Here is a 21,535-nt window from a genome sequence, read left to right as displayed (position 1 = left end):
CTATCTATGCGGGTACTCACTGGTGGGGCTGGAGGAATGGTGCATGGTGCTCAAGACCACTTCGTCGTTAGTGAAGTGGTAGTGGCGGAAGGTCTCCTGCAAGTTGGGGTCCCGCTGCATGTTGAAGAGCGCTTCCTTGATGGCCTTCTCATACCGCCGCCGCTGGAAGGTGGAGTGCGGCAAGACCACGCCGATTGACAGGTTCTTCTTGTCACCCGGCTTGAGTCCATCCCGAGGCGTGGTGAGCTGCGGGGTGGACTTCCGCGTCGGGTGTTGTGAGCGCTGCCATGGCTGGGGATGGCGCTGCTTGGCCTGCTTGCGAGGGTACTGGCTGCCAGGCGGAGCGAGGGTGAGGGTGGCGACCACGGGACACCAGACACACCACCACCGCCGCCCTTCGCATCCTGCCCGCCTTCCACTCTCCGCTTCCTTCCCCTTTCTCCTCCTCCTCCGCCTCCTCCACCTCCACCACCACGATTTCCTCCTTTTTTTCCTCCTCCTTTCTCTCCTCCTCCTCCTCCTCCTCCCTCTCCTCCTCCTCCTCCTCCCCCTCCTCCGCCTCTTGTAATAGTCAGTCTCTCTTTATTCTTTTATTTTCCTTTGCACTCTTGTTTTCTTCCCGTCCTCGTGTTTCTGAGGTGGGCGGTTTCAATATTTCTTTATTTTCCTTATGTGTTGTCCTTACGTCTTAATCTGCTGGCGACACACACTTCACATCGCGTCACTCTCCAACCGCGAGGCAGTTACGTAAAGGACACCATCACGTGACGCAAGATGGACGAGGAAAAGAAAAACCGAACGAAAAATGACTGTCGCCACACACTTCCTCACTCAACAGACTTAGAGTAATGGGATAGAGGGTGAGGAATTATCTCTCTATCTCTCTCTCGCCCAGCTACAGAGTAGAGATTCCTCACACAACCACCGTGGAGGCTGAATCATCTACCACCTCCACCACCATCGCCGCCACCCCCGCCATCACCACCAGTGACACCATTGCCAAACATGTTAGGCGCTGTGTGTCTCCCGCGGCCTCACTGTGAACTGTAGCCCCCTTAGCTCCTCTCAGGCCGCCGGTGAAGTGCTTGGCGTGGCATGATTTGGCTTGACTACTGCTATAACATGTGGTATCACCTGTAGGGGCGCAGCACACTCCCCCACACCTCAGCACGCCAGCGCACTCCGTCACACACCAAGAGCAAAGGTTAAAGTTTTCAGTTTCCTTGGCAATACTGCAGTGTTATCGAATACCTTTTGTTTGTTATTTGTATCAAGTGTAGGTGATTTTTTTTCCTTTTTTTTTCGTTTATCTTTTTTTTTTTTTGCTGGATGCTCCTTATTTCTTTACATTTCTAGCAAATAGGAGTAATAATGTGGTATTTCCCTTCAATATATTTACGTTTATTTTCAGTTTCAAATTCTCACTGCTTCGTTTCGCTCAATCACGCCAAAATCACTCTGGAATGTGAACCTGATTATATATCATCTCTCTATCAGCTTTACACAATATTGAACAGCCTTTTTTATTATTATTTTTTTACCCCTCCTCCTCTCTCTCTCTCTGCCTCTCTCTCACTCACTCGCTCCTCTCTCCCTCTTCACTTTCGAGTTGCCAAGACAGTCCTTATCTCCCCCTCCTGAACGACACGTGACTTAGGGCGCAGCGTCCCCCGCTCTGACGGGCTCACTGACGGAGACCTTGTCGCCACCTCAGCCTGACGTCAAACCAAGTCACCTGAAAGAAGAGGGAAAGAATGATTGCAGTGCCTCCATTTGGAATGCTGGAAGAGAATGCATGTGTTACTTTTACCGATCTCTTCATCCTCTCATTTTCTTCTGTTTCTTTTCTTATCTGTCTGTTCCTTTCCTTATCTCATGCCATCCCCTCCTTTTATCTAATCATTTCGTTTCTGTTGCTCACTGCTTCGGTCTCGTATTGTTTGTTTCCCTGTTAGTAGATAACTTGTCTCTCCCTCCCTTCCGTCATCCTTTCTTTTCCCTCCCCCTTTCCTCCTTTTTCTCGTAATTTCCTCCCTTTCCTCATCCCTTCCTCATCTTTCCCTTCCTTTCCTCATTTTTTTTCCCTTTACCACCTCTCTCTCTCTCTCTCTCTCTCTCTCTCTCTCTCTCTCTCTCTCTCTCTCTCTCTCTCTCTCTCTCTCTCTCTCTCTCTCTCTCTCTCTCTCTCTCGATCAAACAAATGACTTCCCGCTGCCCCCTCAAAGTTCACTCTCCCCCGCACTCGAGATGCTCAGCTTACGTGGAGAGGTTCAGAGAGACGGAAGGATTGAGAAGAGGACGACGAGACACGCTAATGCAGGAAATGGATGGGAGGAAAAGACGGGGTACAATTGAGTGACAGTAGACTGGAAGGGAAAGAGAGGGACTGAGAAAAAGAGGATTAAGAAAGTAAATGAAGGAAAGGGGATGTGAATGGAGTAGAATTTGAGTGGTAGAAGAACGGGAGACTGGAAATTAAGTGTAATATAAAATTTAGAAGGAAAAAATGGTGAAAGACATACGTGATGGTGATAATGATGGTAAATGCGGAGGAATTCTAAGTGAAAAAGTAAAAATACATGTATAGAAACAGTGGAAATGCATTATAACCTAAAATTAAAAGGAAAAAAGGGATGAAAAACATAAATAATGAAAAACAGTGATGATAAAATAGAAAATAATTCGATATGAAAACAAAACAAGAATGCATATATAGGAAATTAAGAGTAAAATACGATAGGTAAATGAAAGAAAATTCTAATTAAGAGGAAAAGGTAAAAATAGTGACAAAACGAGATGAATGGAGAGATAATTGACATGATTATGAGGAGGAAGAATACAAAGACAACAAGACAGCGATACGGATCAGGTGTGTGTTGTTGAATAAAGAAGGAACAGAAAGAACACAAAGGAAACTAATGAGCATGAAGATGCGAATGTCGATGCAGAGAAAGAGAGGCAACAGGGAACAGAGAAAGGATGAAAGAGAAAGTGAGAAAGAGAAATGTAAATAGGGAGGCAAAAGAGGAGAAGGAGGAAGAAGAGAAAAAGGTGGAAAGAAAGAAGGAGTAAATGAAGACGACAGCAACGACGACGATAAAGAAGAAGAAGAAGAAAGAAACAACAAAACAACAACGACAACAACAACAACAACAAAGCAGGCAGGTCGTAAGAGAAAAGAAGGAAGGAAAGAAGAAAGGAAGAAAGGGAACCCACCTGCATGAATAAGGAATGAAAATGAAGGTGAAAAGAGAGGGGAAGAAGGGAAGGCGGGAGGGAGGGAAGGGAGGAAGGGAGGGAGGGAAGGGAGGGACTGATGGAGGTGTTATCTTCAGTGATGGACTTCTCTCACGTCGGTAAATCCTCAAGTGATATTCTGAGCTTATATTGCCAAGCCCGACCTCGGGGGAGCACCAGAGAGAGAGAGAGAGAGAGAGGAGAGAGAGAGAGAGGGAGAGAGAGAGAGAGAGAGAGAGAGAGAGAGAGATAGAGGGGGAGAGGGAAGTGTGCTTGTTAGGGTTTTCTTCCTTTGGGTATTTGTCGTATTACTGAAGACAAGAGAGAGGGAGAGGAAAGTGTGAGTGTGGTGTTCCTGTGAGGAGGAAAAATATAATGATGTTTTGTTGAAGGAGGAGGAATGTGAATGTGGGTGGAAAGTAATATAATAAGAAGAAGAAGAAAAAGAAGAAGAAGAAGAAAAGGAATAAGAGGAAGAAAAAGAAAGAGGAGAAACAGGAGGAGGAGGAGAAAAGTGATGATGGTAATGATGATGATTATTCTTCCGCTGTTGCTGCTATTACTACAATTATTGAAATTATTGTTTACTAGTGTTAGTAGTAGTAGTAGTAGTAGTAGTAGTAGTAGTGGTGGTGGTGGTGGCGGTGGTGGTGGTGGCAGTAGTAGTATCATCATCATCATCATTACTGCTACCATTACCGTCATTATCATTGCTGTTGTTATTAAGTATTATGACTTTCACTTTTATCACCATTATTATTATTGCCACTAGCACTGCATCACCAAACCATTGCGTCACTGACCTTGACCTTCCAAACACAGGCGGCATGAGAGGATGTAACACACACACACACACACACACACACACACACACACACACACACACACACACACACACACAGAGACAGACAGACACAGAGACACACGGACAGACCTTGATCACAACACGATAGAAACCTCCTAGCGCTGCCTCGCATTGCAAAACACAGAAGAAGGGAAGCGGTTTTCATCTTGCGTATTTTCTTTCTGGAATTTGTGTTTGATTTTTTTTTACTCTCATTTTTCCCCCTCGATCTTCTTTCAATGTTTGTCTTTCTCTGCCTCGTCTTCCCTTATGTTTAAAGAAGGACAAGAAAACACATGAATAGCTGTTTCTGTCTCATTATTTTTCTTCTTTCTGTATTTCTCTTGAATTACATAACTTTTTCTTGCCTTGTCTTCCTTAAATTTCGTCTAATATCTGTAGAAAGAGAAGAAAACCCCACAAACTCTCACTAATAACAACCGTAACAATAGTAATAATGACGATAATGCGAAACAATCTGGCGTGATGACAAGAACTGTGATGTAAATAGACAAAAATAACAATCTCACTCTAATTACTGTCACGCAAAGCTGTGTTTAGCAAGACTACGAACAGTACTGCCAATTAGCACCTTTGCTGCACCTTTGTTTCATGAGTCGGTTTTCAAGGTGTGTGTGTGTGTGTGTGTGTGTGTGTGTGTGTGTGTGTGTGTGCCCGTCTTTCTCATAATGAACAGTCGGACAGGTTAAGTATATCGGTGAGTGTTAGAGAGAGAGAGAGAGAGAGAGAGAGAGAGAGAGAGAGAGAGAGAGAGAGAGAGAGAGAGAGAGAGAGAGAGAGAGAGAGAGAGAGAGAGAGAGAGAGAGAGAGAGAAGGGGGGATAATTAATAGCGTTCATAGGCAGTTGTTCATTATGTCATCTTTTTCTCTCTCTCTCTCTCTCTCTCTCTCTCTCTCTCTCTCTCTCTCTCTCTCTCTCTCTCTCTCTCTCTCTCTCTCTCTTTCCTCTCAATCTCCTTATTAATGATGACTCGCAGCGGGACAAGAAAATATATTAGCTCTCATTGGTTTGAACAGCGGGGATTATCGGCTCCTCTATTTACCCCTTCATTATCCTTTATCCCTTATTCCCTTTCCTTTTATTATTATTCCCTCTTTCGTTATGATTAATCCCTTTTCCTTCTTTCTTTCATTATTCCCTTCTCTTTTATCATTATTCGTGTATTCTTCATCATTATTTCTCCTCCCTTCATATATTTTTTTTCTTGTTTTATCATTATTCTTTTATCAGTTTTTTTTTCATTTTCTTTTATGATTATTTCTTTATATTTCATCATTGTTTGGTAAATTTTGCTATATTTGTCAGTCTCTCTCTCTCTCTCTCTCTCTCTCTCTCTCTCTCTCTCTCTCTCTCTCTCTCTCTCTCTCTCTCTCTCTCTCTCTCTCTCTCTATTCATTCATTTCTCCCCGTGTTCAACTTTCTCTCCCTTCCCTCTCGTTTACTTCTCGTCACTTCTCCCTTCCTCTCTTCCCTCTCGCCTCTCTCACCTCAATCTTATTCTTCCTTCCTTCCTTCCTTTCCTCCCTCCCTCCCTCCCTCCTTTACTTAGTAAACTTCCTTCCCCTAACTTCACCTCCTTCAGTCCTTTCTCATTCACTTCATCCTGCCCTCCTCCCCCCCATTCTTTCTCTCTCTCTCTCTCTCTCTCTCTCTCTCTCTCTCTCTCTCTCTCTCTCTCTCTCTCTCTCTCTCTCTCTCTCTTCCTTTACGCTCATTTAATTAGTCTCACCTTGCCGCTTACCAATCACTACTTTAATCTCCCGCTCCTGATCCTCCTCTTCCTTCTCCTCCTCCTCCTCCTCCTCCTCCTCCTCCTCCTCCTCCTCCTCCTCTTCCTCCTCCCCTCGCTCAAGGACAAAGTTCATGAAGTTAGTGATTGTAATGAAATTAATTACTCGTGTGTAATGTGAAAGAAATCTGGGTCTTGCTTTTGACCTGAGTGGAGGGGGAGGCGGGGCAGGGGTGGGGCAGGGTTGGGGAGGAGGGGGGAGGCGGGCAAGAGTGGTGCAGTATTGAGGCTGATGTTGCGTGAAGGGACAGAAAACGTAGGGAGGGGCTGGGAAAGAAAACGTAGGGAGGGGCTGGGATAGAAAACGTAGGGAGGGGCTGGGAAAGAAAAGGTAGGGAGGGACTGGAATAGAAAACGTAGGGAGGGGCTGGAATATAAAACGTAGGGAGGGGCTGGAATAGAAAACGTAGGGAAGGTGCTTGATTGCTTTGTTGAGGAGGTCATTTTTTACTATGGTGTTGATGAGATGAATAGAAGATCAGGTATTTAATTAAACTGTTTCCTTAGATTTTTTTTTTTCTTGTCTTGTTTTTGTTACGGTGTTGATTAAGTGAACAGCAGGTGAACCGGTACTTAATTAAACGCTATGTCTTGTGTCTCTTTTTTTTTTTGTTGTTGTTTTTTCTTCTTTGCTTAATATGGTGTGACTGATTGCTTTGGTGGGAAAGTAGTTGATTAATTGTTTGCTCTTTTCTTGTTCTTTTATATTGTGTTTATTGGAGTTTTTTTTTTATTATGAATAGAGGGAGGGAGTTATTCTTGACTTAAGGAGGTCTTTGTATCCTGTTTCCAGTATTCTTTTCTTATAATAATTACTAGGGTTTTTATAATGGATTGAGAGAGTGAGCAATTTTTACTTTGAGAGTTCTTTTTTTTCCCCCTTTTTTTCCTGCCGTCTTATCAATACACCTCATTGTTTTATAATGGATGTGTGGCAGGAGTAGCTCTTTAGTTTAATTCTTTTTTTTTTGTGTTTTTCCTTAATGCCTGTTTATTGCACTCATATGAGGTCATGAATTGCATTAAACAGAGAGAATAATTGCATGTTTTTTTTGTTTTTTTTCTCTTCCATTTTTACTAGGCTTCATAACCCGTAGACATTCTTAGTACCTAAGGGAAGTGGCTTGGATCGTCTCTCCTCGTTTATTGATTCTCCTGAGTAAAAGAAAATCCCACGGCGTAATCCTCTTTAAGCTCGGTATTTTGAAGCTCTTTGGCTTCTCATAATGACTATTTTCAAAGGCCGCAGAGATGATTAGTCGGGTTACCGGGGACATCTTTTCCATTGGTGAGGTGGAATTCATGTTAAATTATCACAAGAATCACGAAGGCACTTCAAAACCGCACTTATTTATGCTAGATCCTGTTTAATGAAGTGACTAGTGGAATTATCTGTCTTATTTCTCAACTGGAGATGTAGAATCTTTGATAAATTATTAATGGAATCATGAGAGATTCAATATCGCAATAACTTCGACTACTTCTTAAATGAGATGATTTGTCGAGTTATCGGGGATATTTTTTTTTTCAATAAAGATGTAGAGTCCACGTTAAACTATCACCAGAATCATGAAGACACTTGAAAACCGCAATAACTTCTACTAGATCTCGTTTTAATGAAGTAGAAAAGAGAAGGCAACACTGAGGCTGCGACCTTGCGACTCTGGAGCTCTGATGATGAAGAATCCCTTTTAAATCATCTTTTAAAATCATGTAAACACTTGAAAAAAAAAAAAAATACCACATCGTGTTTTCATGGAGCAAAAACAAGACGGCGACACTGTGAAGATGCGACCTTGAGACTGGAGTTCTGTCTGCGGGGACGACTTTCTTCGGTATTCAAAGGGAGGTTTATTCGATATGCAGACTGACACAGCTGGCTGGGGAAAGAAGTGAATACGTGAAGCAGTGTTGGATTATCGGTGACTTCGTTTCTCTCTTCTTTTTTGTAGGTCGTCTTCAGATCATAGCGGAGTGTATGTATGTCTGTTTCAGTGTTTCTGTTAGGGGGTTAGATGCTGTTTAAAGGGGATTGGAACGTCTAGCTTGGTTTTAATGTTGTTTTTTTTTTATTATTATTATTATTATTATATGTGTGTGTGTGTGTGTGTGTGTGTGTGTGTGTGTGTGTTATAGAGACAGGTCAAAGGGGGAAAGATATGTATTAAATAAAAAGTCTACACAATATCCCGTGTTTGTTGCTGTTGTTGTTGTTGTTGCTGTTGTTGTTGTTTTTACGAGTACCTACTTGTTTTTTCTGATATTAAATTCCTTTGTGCTTATTTATGGTTTGGCTCATCCTTTTTATTTATTTTATTTTTTTTTTTTTGTCCACTCTTTGTTGTTAATTTCTGTCGTTATTCATCTATTTATATATATTTTTCTTTTGTGTTCTCGTTTTTTTTTCCCGGTTCTCTTTCTCTTCTATTCTTCCTCGTCATTCATTCAATCATCACGTTTTTCTAGCGTTCTTTTCTCTCTTTACTCCTTCCTTTCATCCTTATCTTCCCTTCACATCACCTTTTTCTTTCACATCTTGCCTTCCTCAATCCCTCAGTCTCCCTCTCCCCCCTCCCTCTCCCTCTCTCCAAGTCTCCTATCACCAACCTGAACCACACAGCATCATGCAAACGACATCCTTGAAAACTTGTCCCCCTCTCTAATTTCGCGCCACCTCGATATGTTCAGTTGGCCGCGTTATCGCCGCTGTAAATATTTATGCCAAGTGATTCCGTGGATCGTGGCAGAGGGTCGGAAGCGCCACTTTCAGCCCTTGATTCCCCTGGCACTGGAGTCCTCGTCGAGCGCTGCAGTCAGTGTCCGCCTCTCCTTACTCCGTTGCTAATGTTTCTCTTACGTTTCCTTGTAGCTCTCTCTGTCCGGTGCTCAGAAATGCTTTGCTCTCTCGACACGACTATTTTCAAAGGCCACGGTGATGATTAGCAAGGTTCTCAAGAGTGTTTCTCCTGTTTATAATGTTTATGAACCTAACGAATGAAACTGAAGGGAGAATCTCTACATTTTTCAAGTTTTCACTTATTACTCATAGAATAAAAGGAAAAAAAACTGTTGTGGTTATTTATTCTACATATATACTTAATCATCACCGTTATTATTATTACTATTTTTGAATGGCGGGATGATAGGCAATGGGGCGCCGTAAAACATACACGGGGCGCTGCCATCCATTAGCAGGTCATCAGCACATGTTGATTAAGAGAGGCGATAAGCGCAGGATTCGTCATGGCCACGCCACACCAATGCCGCCGACCACTGCTGTTATTAATGAGGCTAATGATGAGATGAGCTGCGTGATGATGATGATGATGGATAGTGGTGATTCAGGTGGTGGTGGTGGTGGTGGTGGTGATGATTATGATGATAGTAATAATAATGGTAATGATAATATAGTAATAATATGAAGATAGTAAGCAATTTTGCATAGTCCTTTTGACTAATTTCTTTATGAACTAGTACCTCAATGGGCCTTTTTTCTTCTTTTGTTCTTCCTTTATATTGTTCATATCCTGAGCCCGTCTTACATTAAAAAGAATAGTAGTAAAAGTAGTAGCAGTAGTAGTAGTAGTAGTAGTAGTAGTAGTAGTAGTAGTAGTAGTAGTAGTAGTAGTAGTAGTAGTAGTAAAAGTAGTAGTAGTAGTAGTAGTAGTAGTAGTAGTAGTAGTAGTAGTAGTAGTAGTAGTAGTAGTAGTAGTAGTAACATTCCCTCCATTTCCAGCATTTTATGAGCAAATTTATATAGTACATGAATATAATGTACTGTATATACTGCACATAAAAATATAACATATCTACATAGCATATATACAGCGCACTAATATCATGTCTATCCACGCATCACTAAAAATAAAAACGACGATAATGACACAAATAATAACAGTAATAATCATAATAATACTAATAACATAACACTAATGGCAGTAATACACAAATCCACCGCTCGTTCATCCATCCATCCATCCATCATGTAACTTTTTTCTTTCTCACCTACCCGCATTTTTTCCCACGCGGTTAGTTAATACGAAAGAGTAATAAATTTAGCGCGAGTCATATCGGTGCAGAGTTAATACAAAGGCGTGTTTACCTGCTCGCATCGCCTGACGGGGAGATGGGACTCAGCTGCCGTGTTTACCGTGACGTTTATTTCATCCCAGTCACTGAAAACCTGTCCGCCAGACTCCCCCGCCATCAGACCAAATTGACTCGAGCATTAAGGGAAAATTGATGCTCTTTATCTCCCTCTCTCTCTCTCTCTCTCTCTCTCTCTCTCTCTCTCTCTCTCTCTCTCTCTCTCTCTCTCTCTCTCTCTCTGACCTTGAGTTACGTAAATGTAGCTTAGACAAAGGAAAAAGAAAAAGAAAAAAGAGGAAAAGGAAAGATTCTCTCAAAAAGAAAAAAGAGGAAAAGGAAAGATTCTCTCTCTCTCTCTCTCTCTCTCTCTCTCTCTCTCTCTCTCTCTCTCTCTCTCTCTCTCTCTCTCTCTCTCTCTCTCTCTCTCTCTCTCTCTCTCTCTCACCTGTAGCGTTCTCCCACTTGCCTTCTTCAGTAAAAGTTGTAATGGCGACAATTTTAACCAAGGTTGAGGACGAGGACTAAAAGTTGTAGTGGTAATAATTGAAGGAACGAGAAGGTTGAGGACGAAGGGAAGGCAGGATGGCAGAGGACGGGAGGGCAATGATTAAGGTAAAAGAAGATCAAAGTAATGAGATAAATCCTTGGCAGAAAACACCATTAGTAGGATCAGCAAAAGGCAACATCAAATGCGCATTTTCATAGACTGAAAGATGATGAGGGAAAAGTTGTAAGGAGACTAAGAGGAGGAGGAGGAGGAGGGACACAAACAAACACAGAGGAAAAAAACAAACAGTAGGATCGTGAAACACAAAAGAACACAAAAAAGAACAGAATAATAACTTAGAGGAACACAAAGAAGAACGAACAACAGTAGCAACAATAACATACTAGTCAATGAACACAAAGGAAAATACTACTATATAGAAACAACACAAAATGAATGCAAAGGAAGAATGAACAAGAGTGACATATGAGGAACACAAAATGAAGAAGAAACAATAAATACAGGAGGAACACAAAGGAACCCAAAAGAAGAGCAAACAGTCGCAGATCTGATGGCCCTCACGAAGATGCTTGTGATAAAACTGCCTACTAAAGAGTGAGAAACATAGAATAGTAAAGACGAAGACTTCTTCCGACCAATTATAGAAAGGGAGGGGGAGGAGGAAGAGGATGACAGAGGACAAAGAATAAGAGAAAGAGGGAAGAGGAAGATACTGGATAAATAAGAAGAGGTAGAAAGAGAGATCGAAGAGGAAATAAGGAAAGGAGAAAGAGAAGGTGGACGAGGTCAGAGAGAGAGAGGAGAAAGGGGGCACGAGGATTATAGAGGTCAAAGAGGAGGAGAGAGAGAGAGAGAGAGAGAGAGAGAGAGAGAGAGAGAGAGAGAGAGAGAGAGAGAGAGAGAGAGAGAGAGAGAGAGAACAGAGAGAGGTCAGAAGGCATAGAGGAGGAGACGGAGAAGAGAGGTCAAAAGCCAAAAAGGAGATGATGGAGGAATGTGAAAAACAAGTGAACCAGGAATGCTTTTTTACTCAAAAGTGATGATAATAAAAGTGTTTGAGTTACGAACAAGATAAAAATACAGAAGCAATATGAAAGTTGAGGTAAAACAGAAAGGAATGTCTGCAAACTAATTAGTAGAGGATACGAGAAACAGAAATGAAGAAGAAGAAGAAGAGCAGGAGGAAGAGGAGGAGGGAGAAGAAAAAGAAGACGAAGAATTTGACGAAGAAGAAGAAGAAAAGAGAAAGAAAAACAAGAAGAGGAGGAGAAGGAAAGACAAGAAGAGAAGGAAGAAGTAAAATAAGAAAAAGAAAATTAAGATGAAGAATAAGAATAAGAACAAGAATTTACATTGTACAAAATTAATGAGAAATACCTTGTATCCTTAATGGAGAGAAACAAGGATCAGATCAGACAGACAGAGAGAGAGAGAGAGAGAGAGAGAGAGAGAGAGAGAGAGAATATCCGCTTTCCAGGCCGGTGCGTAAACAAGTGTGTCATGGAGGGACGGTGCTTTTACCTTGGGACAGGTGACTCAGGTGGGCCCAATTAGGTGTGTTGGGACCGCTCGCCTCTATACGACCCCTCCAAGACCAATTACCGGCTAAATTGACTTGTGTGAGTGTTGCTTGACGCGTGTGCCGGGCAGGGGGCCGTGTGTGTGTGTGTGTGTGTGTATGTGTGTGTGTGTGTGTGTGTGTGTGTGTGTGTGTGTGTGTGTGTGTGTGTGGAGGTAGTACGCTTAAAGGTGACTCTCCATAACTTCACTCTTAGTTTTCATGACACACTCAGTTTCCATGACACATTCACTCTTGATGACTTCACTCATTCTTCCTGGCATCACTCAGTCCCGGTGTTCATTAGTGTCTCATTGGCCTCGTCTCCCCTGGCAGGTCATCCAGCGCATTACACTTTCCACAATGGGCGTTTTATCCTGCCCCCCCCCCCAAAAAAAAAGGAACCTTCATCTCATTACTAAAAGCAACTCAATTTGGTCTCTTTTTTACGTGAGTCAAACATGTAACTCGGCCGTGAACGTGCCTCAGCAATAGGTGTTTAAATTCTGTTGGAGAGTTTATGGGGAGAAGTGTGTCAGTTTCAGTCCATGATCTTTCGAAGTCTTTGTCATGCTCACGGACATTGCAGAGCTTCATGTTAATGATTCCCAAACATGAAATTGAATGTTACGTTTGTAGACTCAGTGGAAAGTGTTGAGTCTGATCCTAAACATCTCTACACCTCAGTCTGTGTACAGCATCCTGACGTTTTACTTTTGTTGGGCCACGAGATTGACCAAATTTAAAAAGAAACGTGATATTTAAGTTTAATGTTCCTAGGAGTCCGTTGGCATCCGCAGCCACATCATCTGAACGGAAGTTTCAGTTTTAATTAAGACCTCGCCCTGTGGTTGTGGAAGAAGTCACATTATAAGTCCGTCTTTCCTTTGGAGTTATTGCGCAGAAACATTTGTGGTCAAAATTTTGTTTAGTGGGTCCAGTTTCTTTAATTAAGATTGCGAGTAAGAGGAAGACGGAACGATAGAAACAGAAAAATGTATATAATCCCTCCTTTCATCTGACTCTTGTTAGCCTCCAGTGACGTTCTTAACTAGTAATTGAATCAGTAATTGGCTCTTTATCGGTCAAGTTATTCTTAATGAGGTACAGCCGTGAGCCCCCTCGCGCCCCTTGATCTCACCCGAGCAGCCTTCCAGCGCCGGCACTGTTTGCACCCAATACCGATTTCACCCATATAAAGGATTATAGTCTTGTGATTCACTAATGCGTTGTCATTTGGAATACAGTGCTGCACGGCTTCGCAAATGACGCTGAAGTTAATGGAGTGTTTCGCTCAAACGGCAGCGTGTTATCCACCCAGTGATACGTGTAACACAAAGCCAATATATTGCCCGCATTGTGTGTCCCTGCACTGCCATGCTTGCCTTGTTGCTCTTTTGCCGACACCTGCTTTGCTTATCAGTGCAGTCACGGTCACAAGCCACGTATTGTATGCAGTTCAACACCATCGTGTTTAATTTGTTTCTCTCCATCACGCGTCCTTTCATCTACTGACACTCTTACAGAACCAGAGAACTGATAGACTGTAGCCAGAGCAGGGAGCTTATTATTGAAGGGAAACGCTAAACACAGTGAATATGAATGTTACTTGACTTTTGTCCTTCACTTTGCCTTACATACTTTATTACTGATACCCACCTTGTCTGTCCCGGTGCCGCCCTGACTCCTGCACCGACACAAGAGCAGGGATGGAAGCGCAAGGGACAAGGTGGCCGGGTGACAGCTGTTCTTCCTGTCTAAGATTCCCGCACAGGCTACATTAGTTACATTAGGACCGAGAACTGACACAGAAGTTGCTGTCCTGATGCCGCCCTGCCTCCTCCTGTACCGACACCAAAGCAGGGAGACAAAGAGACTAGGCGGCCACGTGACAGCTGTTCCACCTAAGATTCCTGCACAAGTGACATAAGTTACGTTAGCAGGGAGAACTGACACGGAAGTAGCGACGTCAACAACATCATTGCCACCAACTTCCCCAAGCCAGGGTGTGCTAAATGATTTCGTACCTCACGTTGATAATTATCGTACCGAGAGATCAAACCTTGCCGGTGTGGAGTTGTGGAGAGTGTAGTGGCGTAGTGTCCCAGGAGAGTAAGTGTGTATTAGTGCAGCACAAAAAAAGGGTGTAATTATTATGCTGATGCTGCCCTAGAGTGACGTCACGATGACCAATATCAACTGTCACCTTTTTTTTTTTTTCTATATAATTGTGTGGTGTTAAATATTATGTCGCGAGCATCCTGTCCAAATGTTCGAATACAAATACCAATACATCGATTTCGAATAACAAGAACTGAAGTGCAAAATACAAATACTATTCTAAAATTATGACTTTTTAAATATTCGATCTTTGTGCGTGCGTGTGTGTGTGTGTGTGTGTGTGTGTGTGTGTGTGTGTGTGTGTGTGTGTGTGTGTGTGTGTGTGTGTGTGTGTGTGTTGGTTATTTATTAGTTTCCCGCTTAATGGTTTTTGTGCGATAATTGGTTTCCTTGTTTATTAGTAATTAATTTACAGCAATAGAATACATTAACGTTCTATTTTGTTTTCCTTTATTTTCAAGTCGGCGTGCATTTATTTATCCCACGGGCTCTCCACATCTCCAGTTCCTCCATCCCTCCACACTGCCTCTCTGACATTCACCCTCCCTCCTTCCCTCCCTGTCTTCTTCCCTCTATTCTCAAACTTCCTTCCTCCCTCTTCATTCCTCTTTATCTCTCTTCCTTTATTCCAAAATCTCTTGCTCTTCATCGTTATTAATGCATTTCCTTTCTCCCTGCTTTAATATCCCCTTTCTATCTTCGTTCTTAGCATGGAGGATAAAAAAAAAAACCGGAATAATAAGCATGGAGGAGGAGGGAGAATACACGCAGGATAGGATAGACAAGAGTGGAACAAGCTAGGATAGACACAGGCATCAACGTGGACACAAGTGACTGCGTGGGACGTGAGGCGGTGGGCTCGTAAGAGGAACACACCGGCTGGCTATCACGTGAAGGCTTTAGTTTGTCCTTCACAGTGTCGTTTGTTATACCCAGCAGGTGTGGTCCGCGGGATCTGGTGAAGCCCTTTATCGGTTCATGGCAGCGGTGGTAGTTAGCAGTGGTGGCGGTGGAGTAGGACACGAAAGGGCCTTTGCTACCTGCCATACTATACACAAGTCCCCACTGCACCATGTATAGTGTATTGGACGAAAACTGGTGATTCTGAAGTGCTCTGTACCTCAGTTGCTTTATTTTTTTAAGGGTTTTGTGATGTGTGTATTGTGCGTAGTGGAGGCATCGACCTGTAAATCACCTTTTTTTTTTTTTTTCAATCTCTTTATTCTCGTATGTACTTGTGTGTGTTGGGTGATGGAGGTAACTGCACCATTGTCAGGAGAGAGACGGGAAGGTTTATGGGGAAGGTGAAGTGTGCAGTATGTATGTATAGCGGGGTGTGTGTTTGTGTGTGTGTGTGTGTGTGTGTGTGTGTATGTGTGTGTGTGTGTGTGTGGAAGACTAGTGCACAGCGGCAGAAATATCACACCACAACTGACCTGGAAATGACGAGAAGGTTTATGTACACACACACACACACACACACACACACACACACACACACACACACACAGCAGACAAGCTGATAACTGCATTGCATCTTAGAAGGAGAGTAAAGGAGCGAAGATAAGATTCCGAAAGGAAGGTGAGCTGCAAATGACACACTCTCAACCACCGCCACCAGTCTCTCCCTTCCTTGCAGTATTAAAGGAGCCATGTTGGGAACCCACCCCGCTCCGTAATGACGTAACGGCATACATTAGCTGAAGGCTGATCCGAGAAACGCCCTTTAATAGTGAGCATCGGCCGAGGCGAGACGAGCGAGTGTTCGAGAGAGAGAGAGAGAGAGAGAGAGAGAGAGAGAGAGAGAGAGAGAGACTCGTCTTTCGTCAGAAATTATCAGAATATGCGGGCTTAGTCATAGTCAGTAGTAGTTGTAGTAGTAACAGTAGTAGTGGTGGTAGTCGTAGCAGTAGTAGCAGTAGTAGTAGTAGTAGTGGTAGTAACAGTAGTAGTAGTAGTAGTGGTAGTAACAGAAGTAGTAGTAGTAGTAGTAGTAGTAGTAAAAGGGATTGTATCATCATTATTCTTGCTCTTACGATCTAAAAATACGCGTTCCCATATTCCCCACGCCTGGCGCAAGGCGGCTGAGGAATGAGAATGAAGGTTTGGAGGCTCTCGGGACTCTGTGTTTGCATAAAGACGAAGAAAAAGCGTAAGGGCTGTTTACCTACATATTCTTGCATATCTTTTACTTTTTTAGCCTGAGTTTATAGAGCAGTACCTAGAAACTCACTCCCTAAACAAGTTAACATGAATATAATCTCATTTGAGTACGAAGGATAACATTGTAAGAGTACATAAGAACATAAGAAAATAAGGGAGGCTGCAAGAATCTATCAGGCCAACACGTGGCAATCCCTGGATGAAACACACCTACCTATATCTACCTATCATCCCTATCCATAGATTAACGAAGTAACAACACAGTGACTGGAAGACTTCAAGACGGAGCACGAGGCTGGCAGAGAGTCAAGAAGCTTCAAGAAAATATAGACACCGCCATGGGGACTCAATCTGGCAGCAGCTGGCGGAAGGGAGACAAGTGAGCCAATATTATTAACGCCATCACTGAGGAAACAAGCGTGTAAGCGTGTCTTCCGGACCAGCCGTATGAAGTATTCCTACACATCCATGCTGAATGCTGCGGAAAAAAACTCACTACCCGTTGTATTTTGCTTCCTCACACTCCCGCTGAAAAGGAGCGTGTGTATAAAGCAGAAAATCATTTTGCTTCCATAACGGGCAAAAATTATACTTCACCATTTAATGTGCCGGTGTCCACGTGAGGCGGAAGCTGGCGGCGGGCGGACCGTGGGGTTGGTGCAAAGGGCGCCGCCGCTGGGGGGAGGAGCTGCATGATATTACTTGGACGGCAGCTGCTGCTTTTAATTAAACATATTCAATGAGTTATATTAACTTGCCTGCGCGGTTTGACGTATTCTTTGTGTTCGGCTTATTAAATAAAAAAAAATAAAAAAAACTAATGAAGTGTCTTTTCTCAATGTAGTATTCATATCTGATACACAATCTAATAAGGAAGTGGATTTTTATTGTATCCTCAACGTTCTTTTTCATTACAGGGATTTTCTGCCGATGTGCCTCAGCCTGTTTTATTTGAATCTATTTTTATAGTTGTTTATCGTTTTACATGTGAGTGAATCCAGCAAAGGCCACGAAAATTAATAAAAAAAATGTTTTACAGTTTATCCATTAAGAGATACGATTTTTCTTGCAATATTTGCTATTTATTCTTGGTTTTCCTCAGAGAGAGAGAGAGAGAGAGAGAGAGAGTTGAGAATCTTGGAAATTAAATTCCGAAACACAAGAAAAACAAGGAAAGGAAAATAAAATCAGAAAAAATAAATAACTCCCTCGGCCTCCATGTTTACCGAGAGGAAGCGAGAGGAAAAGTTGAACTCATCAAAAATTCCTTTGAAATTAATTATCCTTTTTGCTGTAATGAATTTTCGAATCAAAGGGAAAAAATAGAGGTAAAAATAGTAGCCTGAGTCAAACTTCCCGCGGGGCGCCAGCAGGACTGTCAACAAACTCAGAAAGTACAGCGAAGATATTAGAGAGATACTGAAGTTTTTTTATTCTTATTATTTTTAAGATATTTCCTAAAGATTACGATTCATAAAGTGTTTTGCCTTGACCTGACCTCTTTGAATGACAGATGATGATGGGGATACTACTAATGCTAATATTCTCTCTCTCTCTCTCTCTCTCTCTCTCTCTCTCTCTCTCTCTCTCTCTCTCTCTCTCTCTCTCTCTCTCTCTCTCTCTCTCTCTATCATTCGTACGTTGTCATCTTGTCTTTGTCTTTTATTTTATCTCAAATATTTTTTTTCTATTTTTTTCTTATTCTTTTACTCCATCTTACTTTCTTGATGCTTCATTTCCGCTTTCTTCTCCTTTTCCTACTACTACTACTACTACTACTCTTACTACTACTACTACTACTACTACTACTACTACTACTACTACTACTACTACTATCACCACCAAACCCTATCCCTATTACAAGACTGCTATTACTTCTTCCTTATCCCAATCATTCCCCTCCTCTTCCTCTACCTCTTACTCCTCTTCCTCTTGTCAGCGGCTAGACAGGTGTTTTCCCTCTTCCTCCTCCCCTCATCATGTACCCAGATGCTGATTCCCATTCCCTTCCTGCCCTTCCCTCATCTCTTCCTTATCCTTCCCCCTTTCTGTCTCCCGCTGCCAGTAAGCAGAGTTGTACTTGAAAACTACATCACGGAGAACCTCATTACTAGTAGATGTAAATAGTTTAACTCTTTTCCATTAGCTTGTTTGGGCGTGAGGGGAGGTCGTTTGAGAGAGAGAGAGAGAGAGAGAGAGAGAGAGAGAGAGAGAGAGAGAGAGAATGTATTTGTTTATTCATATCGTCTACTTGTTCTTCATTATCTTTTTTCTTCTTTTCTTTCTTTCTTCCTTGTTTCCTACTCTATGTACTTTTTCCTGCCTTCTCCTTCCTTTTTATCTTTTCTTTCTTCTCTCCTTCCTATGTATGCACCTTTTTTTCTTATTTTTTTTCCTATTCTTCCAACTTTCATTTCTTTCTTCACGTTCTCTTTCCTTTATCCCTTTCTACCTTCCTTCCTTCCTTCCTTCCTTCCTTCCTTCCTTCCTTCCTTCATGGCATTCTCCTTCCTTAATACTACGCTTGCTTTTAAAGTTTTCCCTTACTTTCCCTCACTTTCCCTTCCCTCTTTCTCTTTCTCTACCTCTCTCACCCATGTTCTCTCTCTCTCATCACACCATTCAACCTTCCCTTTCCTCTCTGCCTCTCTCACTCCATACCCATCTTTCTCTCTGCCACATCCATTACTCCTCTACCGTTCCCACTCTTTCCCCTCACTCTCCCTTCCTCACTCTTACTCTCCTCTACCATTTCCACCTCCCTTCCTCACTCCCTTTCCCTCACTCTAGTTCCTTCCTATTTCCCCGCCTGGTCCTCTCATCTACTCCCCTCACCTACTCCCCTCCCTTGCCTCTCTCTCGCCCCTCGCGCCAGTACCACGAATATTACATAATCTTGGAGTGTCGCAGCGACGGACCTGAAAACTGTCTCCCGCGTGGCCTCAGTTTATATTTTGTTCAGGAAGGGACGAGGGAAAGAAGGTCGAGAGTAATACGAAGGAAGGAAGAAAGGGAGGAGGATTGGGTTTATACGGAAAGGGCTGGAGGAGAAGGAAATGCTGAGAAAATAGGAAGGAAGGAAGGAAAGAAGGATGGCGATGTGAGACTGATGAGAAAGGGAGGAATGAATGAATGTGGGAAGGATGGAATCAGGAATGAAGAGCGAGGCAGTAGAGCTGAGAAGAAAGCGGACAGTCTCTCTCTCTCTCTCTCTCTCTCTCTCTCTCTCTCTCCAGGAATTCGAACCTTGACCATCTTAGTTTTGAGACAAGCACTCTAACCACTCTGCCACCAAGCTCGTTTGTATCTATTCATACACTACCTGTGTCTACCTGTTTAATTCATCTACGTGCTTGTCAACAGATAACATGTGTAGTATAAACGATATGTACTTTTATGTATCTATCCATATAATCAAGTATTTATTCATGTGATTTATGTATTTATATATGAATCAATCCTTATAATGTAGAACAACGCATTCAAAACACCATATCTCACTTTACAGATGGAGAGAAATAACAAAAAAAAAAAAAAAGGAACTAGGGAAGGAGAGCGTGATTCTAAGAAGAGAAGGAGAAAAAATCGTAAGGAGGAAGTGCAAGAAACTACATGAAAGGAAGCGAGATAATGGAAGGGCGAGGAGAAGAGGAACAACCCGCGCCGGTGAATAGCCAGTAATGGAGGGGTGCCAGCAAAAAGGCAAGCGGCGGATGAATGGCATAGCAAGGTGAGTAAAAGGCGTGATTCGTCCGAGGGAAGGTATGTCCAGAGCTCCGCCAGTGATGTGATGGAAGACTGTGTGGGCGGCGCGAGAGAGAGAGAGAGAGAGAGAGAGAGAGAATGTCAATAGTAGAGTGGCTTCTTCATCTTCTTCGGCCTCAGAAAAATGAATCGCAAAATGTCTTGTAATTATGTGCCATCTATTTTCAGAATGACCATAATTTGCGACCTGCTTTTGTGTCAGTCTAATGTTGGACGGTAGGAAATTTTGACTTTGTTTCCTGTTTTACTCTCTTTTACTTTCTCTAACATTTTCTACTAGTTTTTCACATAATGTCTTTTTATTTTCTTACTTTTTCTTTCACTTCAAATAACTTCCTACCTCAAGTTCCCATTCTTTTCTTTCCTTTACACTAAGAACTCCATTACACGACAGCCTAACGCAGTACTAAAGAGGAGAAAGTTTCAGATATTTTTTTCCTCTCTACATATACCAAGATTCAATTATATACCGTGTTCTGTGTACCATTTCCTGTTGTGGCAGAGGAGGAAAAGTTGCAGGCAGGAATCAGTCAGGTTAATGAGTGGCATCGACAGCTCTCATTGGGGAGGCGCCCGTGAGTTGCTTGCCCCGCCGCCCCGCCGCTGATGCATTGCTTTCATATGTGCTCGTGTGCTGCCCTTGTATTGTTCCCGGTAACTGTTGTCGGTTAAGAGAAATTACCTCCTTTTTCACCATTCTTTACTTGTATTCTTGTATTCTTTCATTCATTTTATTTATTTGTTTATATCTGCATTATTGTTGTTGTTGTTGTTGCATTATTGTCATTATTAAGTGTGTGTGTGTGTGTGTGTGTGTGTGTGTGTGGTGCCGTGCTTTGGCCGCGAATGGGTTGCTGTGTGAATTAGTGTGTGGATGGATGTTTGCTGGGTGGAAGTAAGTCAATGGGTGTGTGTTTGAATGGATGTGTGAATGGGTAGATGCAGTGATGTGTGGATAAATGAATGGGTGAATAGATGAATGGGTCGTAGGTATGTGTGTGTATGTGTGTATGTGTATGCATGCTCCCTTTCTCTCTCTTCCTCTCCCTCTTGTGTTCTGACGGTGCGCTGGTCTCTGCTTCTCTTGTCTTGATCGTTATTCACAAGCCATTCCAGTGGTCATATTTTTTTTTATTTTTTTCACGATGGAGTTAAAGATTCCATGTTAAAATATCACTGGAATCATGGGAACAATACTGAAAGCCGCTACAACGTCTAAGTCATGTCAAAAATCCAGGTTAGACGCGGAAACATTTACGAACTCAAACAGTGAATGATAAACTGCATAAGTACAAACATGCATTTCACGTATAGTTTGAAGTGTTAATTTAAAATGCCATAAGCACCAGGGAGACACTGAATCTAATACAATGAAAAGAATACTTCTCTGTAATTGCAGGGCTGCTGGCTCCGTTGTTTTTGTTTTTTTTTATAAAGAA

General features: G+C 42.4%; 1 protein-coding gene across 1 annotated transcript in view; it reads right to left on the bottom strand.

Moving 5' to 3' along the window:
- The window catches only part of LOC135103118 (glutamate receptor ionotropic, NMDA 2B-like), a 226,574-nt gene that overhangs the window by 191,189 nt on the left and 13,850 nt on the right, over positions 1–21,535 (bottom strand). Inside the window, 2 exon segments of the mRNA XM_064009158.1 lie at positions 21–366; positions 368–1,735. Of these exon segments, the coding sequence (XP_063865228.1) occupies positions 21–366; positions 368–403 (382 nt within the window). The 5' untranslated portion in view covers positions 404–1,735.

The sequence above is a fragment of the Scylla paramamosain genome, chromosome 8 (genome assembly GCF_035594125.1).
Source record: "Scylla paramamosain isolate STU-SP2022 chromosome 8, ASM3559412v1, whole genome shotgun sequence".
NCBI lineage: Eukaryota > Metazoa > Arthropoda > Malacostraca > Decapoda > Portunidae > Scylla > Scylla paramamosain.
This window is presented reverse-complemented; position numbering and strand designations above follow the sequence as displayed.